This window comes from Nipponia nippon, unplaced genomic scaffold (genome assembly GCF_047370975.1).
Source record: "Nipponia nippon isolate SJK-2023a ecotype South Korea unplaced genomic scaffold, ASM4737097v1 scaffold_1, whole genome shotgun sequence".
NCBI lineage: Eukaryota > Metazoa > Chordata > Aves > Pelecaniformes > Threskiornithidae > Nipponia > Nipponia nippon.
The window spans coordinates 114814591-114832645 of NW_028262290.1; the positions used below are offsets into that span (position 1 = coordinate 114814591).

The window sequence follows — 18055 nt, forward strand, 5'->3', positions numbered from 1 at the left end:
TTGGGCTAGTACAAGCAAGTGTCTCAGTGTGAAGCTAAACTATGGAGCTCACAGCTGAGATCCTCAGCTGCTGCATGAATTTCAGACATAAATTTATGTCTTGGATAGATATAGACATCCCTACTCCACAAGCAGTCTGCATTTTTCATGAGGTTTTTTTGTGCTCTCCCCATACTTTTATATTTCCTCTCTATTATCTCCCTCTCCTTCTTCCCAGTGTCACCTGATAGAGCAGATCCTATACCAGGTAGGAGTGAGTCAGCATTCAATTCAATGCTGATTATGTGGATTCACAATCAGGCAAAATAAACAAAGTCTCACTGGTGATAAAATCCATGTACAGTGTAAGACACCCTAACGCCACTGATTTCTTACCAGGTCCTTGGAAGTCTTCATAATCCTTTTTGCTTTTCTTATTGCAGTACTCAGCCCCACCTAGGAGAGGAAGAACAAATAATAAAAAAAAAAAAAAAACAAACAAACAGATCAGTCTCACAGTATCCTACCAATTTTTCTCCCCATTTCCTACCTTTTTTTTTCTAATATACCCGTCACAGCACAAAAATTATATATGAGTCTACAAACTCATCATCAGTTACTTTCTATTGGACTAACAATCAATTATCCAATCACCCCCTAAGAAACTCCAGTTGCAAGAGTTCATTTATTTTGCTCCAAGGCATCATTTATTTCCTAGGGAAAAGTCCAGATAAGTTGAAAGGCTGAGATTCATATCCTGACTGCACAGCATGAGCTGCAGAGGACAGACTTCTTCAGTGACTCCTGCTGAAGAACTACTCAACCATTAGATAGCCAAATAGGGTTATGCATGCAATGTCAGTCTGACTTTCTGTGGAAGGGTACAGAGGAAACATTTGGTCTTGCACGGATAAGGGTTATACTCGGCTGAGGTTCATCCCAGCAAGGGAACAGCTAGTGCGCGGGAAGGTACAAAGCAGGGAATAGAGTTTGGAAGGCAAATGGTTAGCTTTTTATTCTGGAAATACCTGCCCTGGAGGGCAAGTTCTCACTGACAGTGGCAAGATTGTTTTTCTGTTGGGTCTGTGAAAACTTGTGCTGAAGAAGCATTTTGGGATTCCTCCACAATGAGGATACTTATACCTAAATAGAAAGGAAGAGTGGGAGAACCATTGCAAGAAAGGACCTTGGAAAGGCATCCTTATCAAAAGAGAACAGGTTGGCCGTTGTAAGGCCATGGTTTACAAAGAAGTCAACTATTGGTGATACCCCAATAATTCCTCAAATTCCTTTACATACATGCTCCTCAAAGGAGGAGAGGAAATTTTGTGCAAGGGGCACCATCTGTGAGTGTGAGTGACAGCCAGGGACCAGCAGTGCTGGCGGCAGGAGGACAGATGTGCCATGTGTGGTGCAGCAGGGCTGTGATCGAACGCACACTGACGGCTGCTTACCATGGCCAGGAACTGCCAAGCACTGCCAAGGTCCTGCTCTTGAGCCTTCCTCAAGGCTCTGCCATTGCAGAAACCTCAACCAACACAGTTTTGCAGCCCACCTGGTCCACAGCCCTGGGTCCTGCCTGGCTAAACGCTGAGGCATGGAGAGTAAGCGGGGACTGTTTCTGCACCATGCTGTTAAGTGTTTACCCCTGGCCTTGAGAAATTTCTCCCATACCACAGCACAGAAAGACCACACTGGTTTTCCTACCGCAAGGACTCATTCCAGTCATGGAGGTGAGGAGATGCCCCACATACGCTCATGAAGTCCAAAATGTTTAACAACTGCTTAACAACTCTGATGAACAGCACTTTCTAAATTCAGCCACATCTTCCTATAGGAAAAGAAGGTCTCACAACTTTGATTTAGAAAAAAAAAAAAAAAAGACAGTCACAGGGGTCTGGGAGGGTGATTTAAGTTTGTACTATGGGTGCCCTGCTCATGAGACAGCCAGTTGCTGAGTGCCCCTGAGATGAGCTCAGTTTGCAGACTTGTGTGCAAACTTCAGGCAAAAGCTTTTGCTTTTGGCAGGATAACACCAGCATGCTCCCCCCTGCTGCTCCATTTTCACTTTTGGACAATATTCTTCCATTTCAGTGATGGTAATTCCCATATGTTGTCCTGCATTTATTAGGCCACCTTTGCAAACAGTCATATCTGTGAGGCAGTATCTGTGTGATGGCCTCTGTCCTTCCTCTCAGCATTCAGCACGAAGAAGGCTGAAAAGGCTGCCCATTTGCCCTCTTTCAGAAGGAATAACTGCTTTCGTTCTGTAGGCTTTGAGGATCAGTAAAAAAAAAAATAAAATAAAAAAAGGAGATAAAAATCAATTACATTTGAAAATGTTTCAAATGGAAAGAAAAAAGCTGGTGTATCACAAACATGTTAGCACTTTGTTTCTGATCAAAATTGTTAGCGAGGCCAAACTGTTCTGTCTGACAATGACCTGCTACAGCCCAGCCTAAGGACATAACTGCTAGCTTAACACCAACTGCGTCTGAGGGCTCCAAGGTAAAGTTCAGCACAAGTTTATATTTATCTGGCTAGAGCTACAGGAACTCAACATGGGGGGGAAGTATGCTTTGCCAAATGGTAGTATTAAAGCATTTGGAAAAAAAGAAAATATCCCTCGAGTGATGGCATCTTACTGAACAGCGGGCATGCCAGCTTGGAATATTAAAGCAGCATATATTTGCATTTAAAGAAACCATTACCAACGTTTTTTTACTGGGGATAAAATTTAGCATGTCATTTTAATTGATTTAGGCAGTGATCAAAGCAAATTAATTAACTGTGAAATTCAAGGGTCAAAAATTTATAGTGAACAATATAAAGGGATAAGGAAGAATAATCATAAGCAGCAAGAAACACAGACTTCTGAGTTATTGTTTTTTAATATATGTGTCACGTTAATATATGTGCTTAATATATGTTTAATTCATTGTGTCTATAGTCTTATAAAAATCTGGGTGTGTCACAGATAGATGAGAGATGCTAGGCATGAGTCAAGACACTGTTTCCAAGTTTCTGCCCCCTGGGCAACTGCTGTCCCCAAAACCAAGCATGCATCTTGCATTGCTGTATTTATGTTGTATGTTACCAGCTGCTGTCACTTCTGCAATAAAATAACTTGAGAGACAGATGAGGAAAATGGCTTAAAATTGAGTATGATAGATGAAAAATTTCCAGAGAGGTAGGATTTATCAACCCCTTTCTGCTGGGCAGGGGAGGAGAGACCTTTCTTGCTCTCAGCAACAAAGCATGAGAAATGCACGCTTCAGACAGCTACAGCAATATTGCACACAGAAAGCAGAAAACAAGGGAGGAAAGGCTGAATTGCCCCCGCGTGTAGAAAATGCTCTCTCTGAAATGCTAAGGACAAGATCTTCTCCCGCTGCTGAAGTTACTTCAGCCAGGACTCCAGGGTGGGCTGTGGAGGACTGGCAGCTGAAACACCCATCTGGGAGAAAATACTCTTGGTTTCGTGGGTCATCTGCAATCCCTGGTTGACACCAGCATGTCAAGCCTGCCACCAAAGGCCATACAGCCCATACAACCTCTCTTGCTGCAACTCGGCTAGCAAGCAGCCTCCTCTCTTTCCCATGGCATGAAAACACCACCAAGGAAGGGGCTCCCTAGGGCCCAGAGGCTGATGGATGAACTTGCAGCCACTGCCCAGAGGCTGTGCGGAGGTCCTGGGGAGCAGCCAGCCCCATCCACCCGGCGTACACAAGATATCCGCACCATGGATGGGGCTGAGGGCAGGGCGGTCACTGGGATTTCATTCACTGCCTTCTTTCAATGCTCTCCACAGAGCCCGTGTATTCCCAGTAATTAATTTTTTGCAAACAGATCTATTTCTCATAATAAGCAAACACAGGAACCAACTCTAATGCTCTCTCATTTATCACCCTTGTTAGCCAGCTCTTTCCCAGGAGAGCGGATATTTACAAAACCCTCCAAGTTTCCCTTCTAACTCATTTTCATCATCCTTTTACCAGGAGTACACATGCCAAGGTACCAAAATGCTGCAAAGCTTGTTAAAGAGCACTGGCAAAACTGGGATTTCTTCCACAACTCCCACCTTTCATCCTGCAGAGGCTGTAGGGGAAGTCTTTATGATTGCATGGGACAGCCAAACCAAACAATATGCACTCTGCATGCAAAATAGGGACCTTCCCTGCAAGCCCAGATCTAAAACACATGAAGCCTGACTTGGTCCTTTCTCCTCCCAGGGCAATTACTCTGACTTCTGCTCATTTTACACCACTTGTTTCTTTTGGACTTGGACTCTGTGTGGTCTGGAGGAAATATTTTGACTTACTTTTTCTAGCTTGCCTCTCTAAAACACAGTCAGTGTCCACGAGCAACACTTCCTTGTCCTCACAGTTTTATCTGTCAGCCTCCCACCCCAAATGCCACTGTGCCCATGGGTTGCCCAAGATTTGTTTTCAGGGGCCCCCTCCTGGGTCAGCTTCCCCATTGGTACAACATAGCTGCACGCAGCACCCTGCAAACCCCATCCCACCCTGTTTTATTTGGGTTTATTTGCTAGAAGGTTGGGGTTGTGTGGTTTGGTTTTTTGGAGTTGTTGGGTTTTTTAGTTGAGGGGTTTTTTTGCATTTTATTTTCTGCCAATGAAGAGGAGCAGGGGAAATGGTGAGAAATGAGTGGAAGAGGAAGAACTAGTGCTCAAACTGTGCCTTCTGCTATTGCTTGTCTATAGGTTGTTTCTTCAGGGCTCAGTTCTGACTGCAGCAGAAACAACTCACATTTCAGTAGATTCTACCTATTTCCAAAAAGAAAGGCTAAAAGGAGGGCATCGTCTTCCCCAGGACCTAGCCTGCTTCCCAGATGCTTGCTTTACAGCCTGTGGTCTCAAAAGAAGGAAATGGGTCCCAGCCACAAGGTCTACCTTTGGCTGGCAGCCTGCTCTTACCAGGAATGCAGAAGCACTCCCACCCGAGTTTGGTTCTGCCTCGCCTCCTGGGAAGCAGTTCACATTTTCACTGAGAGGGAAAGAGGAATGAGAGAAAATAGCAGAAGTGTTTTTATTTTATGAAACCCCAAAGGGTTTCTTTTTTCCAGCCAGAATTGGTTGGCTCCTACCTTGTCAAAGAGCAGGCTGGCCACAGTAATGTCCATGAGGGACATGGTTTTTACAAAGTCAATGAAAGACCTGATAGAGGTGACATGCACGAGCGTAAGTGCTTGTGGTGATGAAGCTTATTTTGGTAAGATAAAATGACATTAGCATAAGTATGTATATTTTTGCTGATGTAAGATGACTCCCAGCAAAATCCTGCTACTGGAGGTTAAGCTAAAATCTGTAGCCACAAGGTCTCTAATAATCGAGAGCAGAAAAGTGATGGGGAGCAGAAGAGGCTCTCTGAAATGCAGAAGGAAGGGTACAAGCTCCTTCCAACACAGACTGTTTAAGAGACTGACAGCAGCAGGACTCCAGTGCTGAAGTCTGGCCCCAACAAAATCAATGAAAGTATTGCCATTTAACTGAACAGGCCAGCTGGCTTAAAACAATCTAGAGACAAGCTGAGAATAATCTCCTGCAAACCTGCTTGCTCCCGGGGCCAGAAGGGGAGCTTGGTAGGCAGTGCCTAAACCCCCTCACCCTATTTCAGCCCTTTTCGCTCACTAAAGGCATGTCCCTGTATCACAGAACCTGGTGCAAAAGTCCTCCACCATGTGAGCTGATAAACTTTTTTACTAAAAAAATATCCAGTCATCCTAAACCAGCTGTCTTGGATACCTGTACCCACTGTCAGCATTTTGGAGAGGTGCTGCAGCCAATGTTAGAGTATCTGCTGTTGATGTGACTTAAACTACAAGGCGTATTACAGCAGCCTTAGATACTGCCCAGTTTCCAGCTACCTATGGTAAGCCTACACTTCTGATGCACCGTATTATTTTGCCTCTTGAGTTGAAGGAGTCCCCAGTGTTGCTACCCTCATACTAAGGGTAAAGGAGAACCTCTTGCTGGGCAGCAAACAGGCAGTAGGAGAGCCTATGCATGCACATCTACCTGCACTTCCAGCCCTGGCCCAGGCTCTGCTCTGTGGGCCACTGGTGGCAATTAGGGTCTCACTGGACCCCACTACGAGTGACGTGGTTGCACAGGTGTGCTGGTGATCGAGGAGCTGCGAGTACCCCTTCCACTCTTCCTCACCAACATCAGGGGGCTGCTCCTGAAACCGCCCACCAGCGGGGCAGCCCACCTCGCTCAAGCCCCTCGGGAGCCCCTGCAACGGAGCCACCCTCGCCCAGGTTAGATGCCCTCCTTCTCCAGCTCCGCACCGAGAACATTGGACCGCATGCAAACAGAGCAATATTTTTAATTCATAATTAGAGCCAAGTCTCCTAGAATAATCACAGAGTGCTAATGACTCCAGGCAGGTTGGCAAAAAAATTAATTTGGGCTAATTTGTCAGAGACCAGGGAAGTGTGTAATATCACACACGTACCATTTACTCAGCTTGCAGTGTCTCCATTATGCAGATAGTTTGCAAGGCCTCTGAAGCAGGGGCTCTTCCTTCCTTGAGACACACGATCTCACTAGAGCAACATCACAGAAACATAACAAAATAAACTATTGACTTAACAAGCAGCTACATGTTGATATTTGTGACCTTAAAGGCAATTAAAACCTGAGCATTATACTGCCCTATAAGGGCAAGTAACTCTATATTTATTTTACTCCCTTCGCCAGTACAAATATGATACTAATTCTGGGAAAATGGGCATCCCAAAGTCTAAATGAATAAACGAATTACCTGAAAATCAATAGAGTTGAACAAAACAGTCATTAGTATTAAAGTCTTGTTCAAACACTTGGCAGGGGACTGAGCCAACATTTGCAGGCTCATATAACTGAAGTGATCAATCAAATTACAAACCAAAGAAGCAAATGTGAGGTAAACTGCATTTTATGCATCTGCATCTCTGACTGTATATTAATTTTTTTCACCCATAATTCATCTTTACTCAGTCTGACTTGTCACAGAGTTACTGTGGGCAATTTATCAACCACTTGAGCATGAACTCTAAGCACTGCTTTTCTCCTCCCATCTCCCCCAGCCTCCTCAAGCTGTCTCAGGGCACCAGCCGAGCCAAAAAGGAGGGCACAGTCGGGGTAGGAAAATCGTTTTTTTGGTAGAGTTCCCTTATTCCTGGTGAGAAAAAAATACACCTTGGCAGAAAGGGATTTAACTACCACTTGGAAGAGAGAAGGTTTGTTTGAGCCACTCGCTCAGAGTGACAGTCTCCAGGCTATGCAAATGAGAGTCCAAATTTTGTTTAAAAAACAAAACAAAAAAACCCCCATCTTCGGTAGTTTTCCTTGCAGAAAGTGCAGTTGCTGGAGCTGTCACTGGGGGTGGAAGGAGTCAACAGCTTGATCCCACACCTGCTCTGAGAGACAGGAAGAGCTAACCAAAGATTTGACAGCAACCCCATGAGTGGCATCCTGTCCCCTCTGGTTGACAGGCCAAGTATTTCACCACAGATCTAATTTCTGCACAGGAGCCACTTTGGTTTAAACAGCCCCTCTCTCCAGACTCGTTTGCCTAGCTCACTGTGCAGCCATGGAGATTTCGCCCTGCTCTTTACGTGCAGTTCGTTGCCAGCGTCCTCTTTCACTCCGAGAGGCACCTTGCACTTCTGCCACCAGCAGAAGTCAGGGTGCAGGGTGGTCTCTACTTCTCTTTATTCCTGCATACAAGCAAGTCCATGTGAAAATCTAACTCTCAGGCTGGCAGCGCAGTGCATGTGCAGCCACCATTGCTACAGCTCCTGCTGTACTCCTGGGCGACCTGCTACACTGGGGGAGCTTGCCAGGCTTTGCTGTACTCTCACCTTTACCTTCAGGACTCCTAATTTAAAAAAAAAAAAAAAAAAAAAAAAAAAAAAAAAAAAAAAGGCCCCACAGTCACTGACAGCGTCTCTGCTGCTGTTACAAGTGCAGGAGAGGGAAAAAACATGCAATTACCAACACAGAAAGTGCTCGAGCTCACAAATGTTTGCGGGGTGAGTAAAGGCCTGTCAATTATTAAGGGAGAGCTTGCAACAGGGTAGCTCTGATGTACCTTGGGGAAGGGTGGAAGGACCCATGAACTGTTTTGCCAGTTCAGGCGCAAGATTTCTGAAGGAACCCATTTGATGAAGTTTGGGCAACATCCTGGCTGAGTCAAGTTAGTGTGGGCCCTCTCTGATGCCTGCACTCATCGTCTTCCGCCCCTGCCTGGTTTCACACCCATATATCTCTATGTTGGCATAGCATGAAGCATAGTAGTCACATGGGACACACAGCTGCTATAAAACAAATGTTACGGCCATTCTTGGAAGGCAAGTATTTCTCCAGGTCTAATACTGGCAGAACTAAATCCACCCTGGAGATGAACCACAGCTCACCAAAGCCCATAAAAAGGCTCTGACTGATTTCAATGGCTGTTGGATAAGGCCCTGTGTAAAACATCTTATGCAAACCTTTAGAAATCAAACATGTCTTTACCCATCCAGATGCAGGGAAAAAGATTTACAAAAATAGATGCCTAAGTGAATCACTTGCTTTTTGACACTGCCAACCAACCACCATTACTCACAGGTTTTAGTGTGACCGGGGCTGCATGATGACTGGAAAAAAAAAAACCAAAAAACACAACTAAAAAAATCCCAAAACAAACTGTATCTGTTTAGACACCTATGCAGATATGTATGTATCCGAGTACCAAAGGTCTATGACATGCAATTAAGTTACCGTGGTGTAGGAAATAACTGTACATCAAAAAAGCGGTGGTAACTAAATATGTTTCCAGCCTGCGGCAAAGGATTATGCACGTTAGCTTAAACCTCTTGCACTTGCAGACTAATCCAAGCCAAATAGCCCTGCATTTGCAGCAGGTAACTAGTGCCTACACAGGCTGCCACAGCAGAGCAGGCAATGCAGGGATATCTTGTCATGTCATGGTAACACGGTGGTATAGATGAACCTCAGCTGAGTATCTGGTTTGGGGTCATTGTACTGCTTAACAATAAAGTCTGGAGAAAATGAGATTTTATTTTCCCTGCTCTTCTTCTCTGACCTAGACTGGTACAAGAGACTTTGGCCCTCTAATTCCCACTCTCTGACAACCATGTTGTGGACGCTCCACACACCTGAAGTGTGTTTTGTACCTAAAGTATGTTATGTACCTTTTGTTCAAACAGACATTTTCTAAAAGTGTCCATGCTCAGAATGTTCATGTTTATTTCCCAGACAATGCACGTGCACTGGAAGCCTCCGTACAATTCAGTTCCAGTTTAAAAGACCTTCCACCATCTGTAGCTTTGAAAAAAGTGGAAAACCAACTCACCTTTGGAGGAGGGTAGAGATGACAAAGCGGTTGTCCTGGATCCTGTTTACATAGCTTCAAGGAATGGCAGACCACATCGGCATTCATTTCCCTGTCTATGCTGAAGGAAATGGTGTGAAAACAAAGACTATTATGTTCTTCTGGGTGCTTGAAAGTAGAAGCTGTTTCCATGGGAAGCTAAATCTCCCCAACGCCAAACAATAACCTCAGCTCGCTTCACTGCGGCCTGTAATAGCTGCTCAGTACAGTGTTGGGTCCCAACGATTTTCTGCCACGGCATCCTACTCAGCATTTAAAATTGGATCCCAGGATGATGAAAAAGCACCGCGCTTTATATGCAGCACCTGAATCAAATGCATTATGACTGTTCTGTTTTTTAATCAGTCATAAGTCTGACAAAGATTTAAAGGTTAAAGTTAATGCATATGCAATTTGGCACAAATGAACGTTCAATCATTAACTCAAGAAAATAACCAGAAATCCTTCAAAGATCCTTAACCTTTAATCACCAAGCACGAGTGCTAGGATTGTTTCTTTCTTTTTGGGACACACCCCTGGGCTAACCAGGAATTAAATTAAAATGTTTGATTATAGCACTTCTTAGTCCTGTAAGCACTTTGCAGTCCCTTGGCTAGTTTTAAAAATAAAAATAAAAACCCTAGGGAGGAAGAAGGTCTAGCAAAAGCTCTGTTAATTAAACTAAGAAGTTTCAAAGAGGAATAAAATGACCTACATCATATTTTTTTAATCACTTACATTACTTAGTAGGCTTCCCCAAGAGTGTGTATCAAGGTTGGGGCTGAGAGCATGTAGGGGCTGACAATTAGAAAGCTTGATTAAAGGTAGAAGGGAAAGCAAGAGCCAAGTATTACAGTAGTGTGACTCTGTAGAACCTGTCTCGCACACACAAGTTATTCAAATTCCTCCCTCAGCCAAACGAGCTGAATTTCAAAAGGTAATTACATCAGGTGGGCTTGATCTGGGATTCAAATGGAGTATGAAAATGGTTACCAGTGGCAGCCTGTATTTATTCACTCAGGAACAGCTATGCCAAATGCCAAACCAGAATCACTCTCAAGCATCTCTGCTTTAATAATAATGTGATTTTAAGAATGAAACCTCTGCACGTCAATCCGACAGCACATCTGTACATGTCAAGAACAAATTAAGCAAAGATCTGAGAGGACACAGCAATACTTACAGTTCAGCAATGTGTGGTCCGTAAAGTTCAGCAAGTACGTAACAGAAACCTTGCAGTTTCTCTAGAAAACATATTTTTTTTTAAGTATTTGAGCACAGTGAAACTGGTTTTATAACAGTCAAAATACAGCAGAAGTTGGTTCATTAAGGTGAACGCTGATTTATCTTAGGGGAAGGCGTGTGAATCTATGACCTCAGGATAGCACCAGAGAATGGGAAAACCTGTATTTCTAACCTTGCCTGAAGCCCTTCTCTGGCTTTAGACAAGCCACGTGATAAAGACTAAAAAGGATAACTAGCATCTGTTAAACGTTCTGAGTATGGCATCATGGAAAAGTTGAAAGAAATCATACATGTCAGAGCATCCTCTAAGCAGTTTAAAGAAACAGCTTTGTAGGTTTGCAAGAAGAAAGAAAACAAATACATAAATCAAAGCTCAGAAAGTGATGCAGGGCCTGATGCTACTGCTAGAGCTGCCTCGGAGCTTCTCAGGGTTTGTGAGAGTTAAGAGAATATGTTTTGTGTAGAGCAGGAGTTGCGCAGGAGTAATTGCATTCAAACAAATATTTGACACTTTTCATTTGGCTTCCTTTCACAGTCTGCAGCTGTGTGCCTTTTTGGGATGCTGGCTCAGGTGGCTTTGTTTAACCTGGATGGAGCATGCCCTCCAGAAGACAGCTCATCAGAGATTTCTTTAAGGTACTGTTGTAAAAAAAAGTGGTCCCCTCACCCGAGCAAAGATATTTGTGGGAGAGATTAGAGGCTTGAATACAGGTAGGGCAGGATGGTAGCACTGGTCTGATAGTTCCCACAAAGGAAAATTGGCTGTTTCTTGGCCTGAACAGACGAGAACTGGTTTACCACGCACGTATCCTGCAAAGGAGGTGTCAGGCCTTGTTTTGGCAGGGGTGGTGTTGTGAAAAGTCATGAAGAGGCAGGTTCACACAAGTGCAGCAATGACAAGCTTGCAGCTCCTGAAATTCCTGAGAGATACTGTTTTCTCTTGCACCTTAATTACCCAGACAGATACTATTTGTATTTGGGGACGAAAACAGAGAGTATCCTCATCTTTCCCATAGAAAAGCCTTAGAAACCCCCAAAGCAGCCGCTTCCCTCCAGCTTTGGGCTGAATATTCAATTTTAACCAGCCTCAGGCTGGACATGCCCAGGGATGAGGGTCTGCTGCATACAAGGCGGGTAGTTTTGCTCCGGGGAGGGTACGAAGCCTTGCAGCACTGACTCCATCAGCAGGCATGGGTGTGCTCTTGCTCCCGCAGCTGCTCTCCTGCCAGGACTGCAGACATCCCAGCTGGCAACCTGTGCCCAAGAAAGGAGGACTAGGACCTGAAAGGCATAGCAGGGAATGAAAAGATAATTTCCCCAACACCCTCCTGCTCATAAGGTGTTGCAAGCAGCTTCTGTAACTATGATAGCTGATTTTTTTATCCCATGCCAGGTGTTTTATTTCAATCAAGTTATTAGCTTCATTTCTTTGCCTCCTTTGCCACATAACTCCTCTCTATTGGCTCTTTAGAAGCAATCTGCAAGTTAAAAATTGGTCTCCTGGCTAGAATTAGACTTTATTCTTGTTCACCTAAAAGGAAAGACATCGCAGACATCAATAACCCTGCATTTGGTATCATCGCTGATTAAAACACCCTCTGATAAGGCTTGCCTGCAGGGCCCCTGACTCCCTATAGTAGCCTGCAGGAGAAGGTGGCTGGCTTCCCCAACACCTCCCTGGTGCGTTGCAGGCGATGGTCTCGTTATGAGTTTCCCAAACCAGCTGGTTTCCATAATGTTTCTGGCCCTGGAGGAGCCAGCTGGCTGCTGTAACCTGTCCTGGTGGCTGCGAGGAGGGGAGGATTTGGCTAGCCGTCAGCTCTGGGGAGCTGATGTTGGGGGTCTGCTGGTCACACTGATTTCTAGGCGCTGATTTCCTTATGCATACAGGAAGCTTGACGTGTAATTACCCCATGGTGTAACAAATGACGGGTGGTAAAAAGAACAGCAATAACATAAAATTATTGTTGAGCACATAGAGTCCTCTTGGAAGATACAGATGCCATTCAGGCTTTGGCTTCCAGCAAAACAGACCCAAGCCACGGGCAGTGTGTACCGGACTTGCCCTCCGAACCAGCCTGCATTCATGCGTTCACAAACCTCCAGCTCTGCTAACACACAGGAGGAGAGAATATTGCAGAGAGAAAGCTCTGTTAGGAAGAAGCTGTGTAAGTCAGAAAGGAGGGGAAGAGAGAGAGAGAACATGATGAATAACTTTGAGTGTTCAGGGGCAAGAGAAGAGCTTAAACCAAACTAAATGCTGGAACATTTAGAGAAAATGCTTTTGCTCTGCTTCAGGTAAAAGAGATCCCCTAAACTGCCCTGTTCTTACGTGATAAAAATCCGGAAGGTTTTCCTCTATAGCTTCATAGTCCCAGAAACACAAATTCTGGCTGAATCCCAGAGGATAAATATTTGCAGGAAAGATGGTATTAATCGTGTTGCCATTTCCACTTGAGCTCTAAGGTGTTTACACAGCAGTGGCCAACACAGAAGCAGAGCATGACTCAGAGGCAATGTTGGAGGCAGATGGTCTCAAAGCACATTTCGGGTATCAGACACCTCTGTTGCATCAAGCAGACAGCCAGTATCCAGGTAAACACACATTCTTGCTAATAACATCTTTTACTGTAAATACTGCCCATTCCCCCAGACCCAGCCTTTCTGTCTGCTCAAGAGCCTCCTTCACTTATGGTGTTACTGTTCTTATTTTCATAGGTTTATTGGCCATGTCGCTTGAATCACAAACATCATTGCAAATATTTCCATATAAATAAGGATGCGATTGTGTTTTCTACACAGCCTATGGGATTGAGTGGGATTGATGGGTACTGAATTTTTCTCTCTCTTTTTTTTGTTCATTTTTTGTTCCTGAACATCACATAACTTCACTGAAGGCTTGATCCAACCCCAACTCAATTGTAATTGAAATTATAGGAGGCCCTTAAGAAAAAAACACACGAGTTCTTATTCCCTTTTGGCCCTAGGAAAAGCCCCATTGCCATTAATTTGTTGCTGTTCTTCTTGCAATCAATTGCAGGCATGTGTATAACAATGAAATTGTTCCTTCAGGTGAAATGGCATGGCCTGCTTTAGTTGGTTTACTCCTCGTGATCATCCAAAGCTTTTCTATTGTTTCAAGCAGCAAGAGGAAGCTGTTGATTCCTGCTGGGCTGCAGCGTTCACCTCCCAGGGGAGGATAAATCAGGTTATGCTGTAGCTCCCACAAAATCCATAGGATTTTTCACTCCTTTCAAGTTCAGGGTCATTTTTTTTCTATTGGGTGTACCCATGCATCTCATAGAAGGTAACTGGATTATACAGATCTAACTAAAGGGATAATAGGATTTTATGTGTGTAAAGAATGGCAGCTGAAAAGAAATATCTTGACATGTCAGCGGAACAAGGTCCACTGAGTGAATCATGAACATAGAGCTAACATGTCATATTTTAAAGAAGAAAATTGTATTTTAATAGCAGGATCAGCGCTTCTAATTGTAACTTCATGGTTATGTGCCTGTAATTTAAAACACTGAGGATATGACTTATGGAATAGAAATCAGATAAGCGTCATTCTATCAATGAATGAATCCCAGCAATTACCTCTCTGCCCCATCCTGCATCAGGAAATCCTCTCTTGGAAAGGAGGGAATTAATATTCTACACGCATCTTCTGTGAAACTAGGGTCTACAGAGCAAGATGGTTTCTCAGAGATAGGTTTCATGAAGTCCTATATAAATGACTTTTTAATGAAGAATCCTAAGCCATCTTTTTACATGCATACCATTAAAAATATATAATGAGTGTGAGATCTAGTTACTTAAATAGTTATAGGATTGGTCTGTGAGGCACAAAGCTATTCTGGCATTCAAACTGTTTTTTATTTAGGGATGTGTATTCGGACAGCTAACCTCCTTTGGGCAGATAAAATATGGGGCAGAAAAAGGGGAGTCTACATATATTCATACAGAATAGCTATCGCTTTTGAAATTTGTATCATCAGTTACATTTCAATAGCCTTTCTCTGCAGACCAAATGCTCACATCTTACACCTGTCAACCTCAGCTCATTTTTCAGATTTTACAATAGCGGCTTCCTATACCTGCTGAAAATATTTTCACCTTCACAGTTGCTATAAAGACCCATATCAACAAGAAAGAGGAGTGGCTGGGCGTACAGTGAATCTGTTCTTAAGCTGCTAACAAAGAGACAAAGTGGAGGAAAAGGGAGGGAAGGGGTCTGCATGTGTTGGCGCTCACACGCATGTGGGCTTAATACAATTCCATTCACTCTAACTTTGGGACAAAATCCCAGCTCTGAAGCCAAGTGAGCCACACCACTGACTTCCCTGCAGATAACACCTTGCTATCTTTCAGCTACATTCATTTGAAATGCTGTACGAGAAGTGGATAAAGCTTTTTCAGACTCCACGTGTGAATCTTTAATTAACAGAGAAATACAGCAGTACTATCGTAACATATGGCTTATTATTTGGTACTTACCAGGTATATAGTTGCACAGTTTCTCCACGGCTGCCTTTACTGTGCTGTTGTGCCACTGTGCAAGCTGTTCAATTACAGACACCACAAGCACGCATCCTTCAAACAAACAAACAAAAAGACTGAATAGGGTTATCTGTGAGGTGTGATGAAGCACCCCATGCCGTAGAAGTATTTCAGGCATCGTTGGGCATTTCATTTCTTGAGATGCTCCATGGCAGATGAGTGTTCAAGGAGAAAAAATATCTGTGAATTTCTGTCTTTGTTCAAAACTTGTAAGTTATCACAGAGAGGATGTGATGCCAGAGGAGCGCACAGAACAGCCGGGTTTTTACAGCACTGGATGTTGCTCCTGAAAAAACAATTTTCCATCCTTTCAAGAATGAAAATCAAGGAGCCAGGGGGACAGCCACTGTTACAACTGCCTGCTTGGCCACCTGCTCTCTCGTTATTTCTCACAAGAAAAAAGGTACAGGTCTGTACTTGATAGGACTTCTATACCTCTCCACACAAGCCACAGAGAGAGCTACCGAAACTGCAAAACAAATGGGTGTGAGTGCCTGCAGAAGAGACGTCACAAAGCAGACGTACGTGCTGACCACCACAAAGCATCCATTGCATCATTTCTTCACAGCCTTTCCTCTGAAGCCCTGTGGTGCTTGGCACGCACAGGGCTGCTGGGCCCAGCTACGCATTTGCTAAACCCAAAATGCCTTCAGAGTTCATTTTGCTCTCCTTCTGTGGTTGGAAAGAAACCATTTCCTATGACCTACAAAGCTGGTTATTTCTCATCACTAATCTGGGTGCGAACAGGGCTAAAGCTGAGCTGCTCCTTGGACTAGCTGTGACTGAGACCCAAGAACTTGCACACCATAGTGAAGCATTTCTTGAGATGTACAGCACTTTTTCTGATATTCTTAGGATGAAGTAGGTTCAATGTCGTCCCCACATAGCAATCATTCAAAATCCATGTGATGACCATAAACGGTTCATTTCAAGTCGATTTTAAATTGCTGTAGGCCAGCATTGTGCTCTCTGTTTCTGCAGTGCCTTCACCATTTTATAAAGAAGCCACATTTGGTGATGTGAAGTCTGACCAATATAGTCAGACCTGGCAGCCAGAGCGAGGTCCCTGCCTGGACTCAGAGCCTGTGTAACAGAGGTGGGTATCCCAGGCTGCCAGGAGGCAAGGAGCCAGGATGGCAGTTTCCAGCAGCCTGAATAAAGATTTCTCTTTGAAATCCCTGTAGCTGAACCCTGTTTCCTCCCCTCTGCAAGAAATCTCAGCTCTCAGGACTTGCTCTGACACAGTCTAGAAACAGAGGTGAGCTGCAGCATTTGGATGTGGCTGCAGATCCACCTTTTTCCAAAACTCAAGACCATTAATGTTCCGGTTTTCAGACTGGCACAACTCTTCAAAGTGCACTTTTAAATTCCTTCCAAGTACCCCTGCCTATGTGCTACTAAATCAAAGTGCTGTTTTTCAACGTAAATAACTTTGGTGCTCCTATGGATCAAGTAGCAAGTCAAAGAGGAGGTAATACAATTAGAACTTGCGGTAAGACCAATATCTTTGAGTCTTCTATTACTTCTTCTACCCCAAATACAGTAATCCAGTGGAAATTACAGTGAACTTGCCACATCTTTTGCAGGGATAAAAGCCCACTTCTCCATACTTATTAAATAAAACACTCACTCAAAGTCCTCTGCAGAATGATTTATAAAGCATGCTAAGAGCCATTACCTCCAGACAGCCTAAAAGAATAGGAGAATAAATGGAGACAGATACAACCAAGAAAAAACCCTGAAGCAAGTCATTCCTTCTTCCCTCTCCCCTCCCTCCCTGCAAAAATAGCCACAGGCTAGCCCAACGAATTGGCAGTTAATTAAAACACAATAGCTCATAAGGAAAAAAAAAGTAGAATAATAAAGACCCAAACTAAAACCAAAGGGGACATCCAAGCTGGAGGGTAAAGCGTGCTCAGGACTTGGGCTCAAGGAACAGCCCAGGGCCATCTGGTCCCTGTCTAATCACTAGCAGGTGCCTTAGCACAGCCTTACCCCGTGCCGTGCCCCAGGCAATGCTTGTGCTTGTGCTAGGGACCCGTCCCCAGAGCACATTTGGAGGAGGACACCCAGTCGAGGCAGGGGGCAGTTGAGGGGTGCAAGAGACTTCAGCTGTTTGGGTGCAAGCCATGCCCTGCACTGGCCCTAGAGACAGAAAACAGACCCTGACTTATTTGCAAGGGTAGTGTGGGCATAGCCACGCTGGAATGACTCCATCACTTAGCGCTGAGATGGTGGTGCACATCCTTGAAACACGCTGGAAACACACCTAAAAGGCATTGCATAACTTGGTTCTTAAAAGGTCATATTATTAACACACATGAGCAACCTACAGACAACCAAAACTACCCTTCCCCTACCGTCTGTTTTATTCATGAGGATGGAGGCTCAGAAAAATTAAAGTACCAAAATGGTGCCTTAACCACAAAACCGTGTACTGTTTCTGTGCCTTCCTTTCTTCTCTTAGAAAGGCCAGAGCCTTTATCTAACAATCTTGCTGTCTAGAAGTCAGAAACACAAAAAGGAGTCCAAGCAGAAAGACAGGCAGGAGCTAGTCCTTTGATATTTTCTAAAGGAGACAGCTTTTGTTGTTTTACCTCTCATTCTTTTGCACCAGGAGCTTGAGGAAGCTACGAATGAGGATGTGCCAGTGCTTAGCAGACATGGGTCCAGGAGTCTGTGAGGGATGAAGATGAGGAGGAGAGAAGGAAACTCAGGAGACACTGAGGTTAGCAGTGTTAGCAGAGGAAAATGCTTCAGAGGGCAGAGGAGCTGGGAGAGCAGACAGTCCCCAAAACACAGGCTGTAGCAGAACTGAGCACAGGGGCAAGTGGGCATCAGCGATGGAGCAGACGCTGATGTGGCTTGAGGAGCAGGACGGCCTG

The 18055-nt window shown here is 44.3% G+C and overlaps 1 protein-coding gene across 1 annotated transcript in view; it reads right to left on the bottom strand.

Annotated features, from left to right (window-relative positions):
- AOAH (acyloxyacyl hydrolase) overlaps positions 1-18055 on the bottom strand; it is a 79869-nt gene that overhangs the window by 49409 nt on the left and 12405 nt on the right. The window contains exons 3-6 of the mRNA XM_009464427.2: positions 15108-15203; positions 10543-10603; positions 9342-9441; positions 376-435 (exon numbers count right to left, since the gene is read on the bottom strand). Coding sequence (XP_009462702.1) covers positions 376-435; positions 9342-9441; positions 10543-10603; positions 15108-15203 — 317 coding nt within the window. The remainder of the gene's footprint in view (positions 1-375; positions 436-9341; positions 9442-10542; positions 10604-15107; positions 15204-18055) is intronic.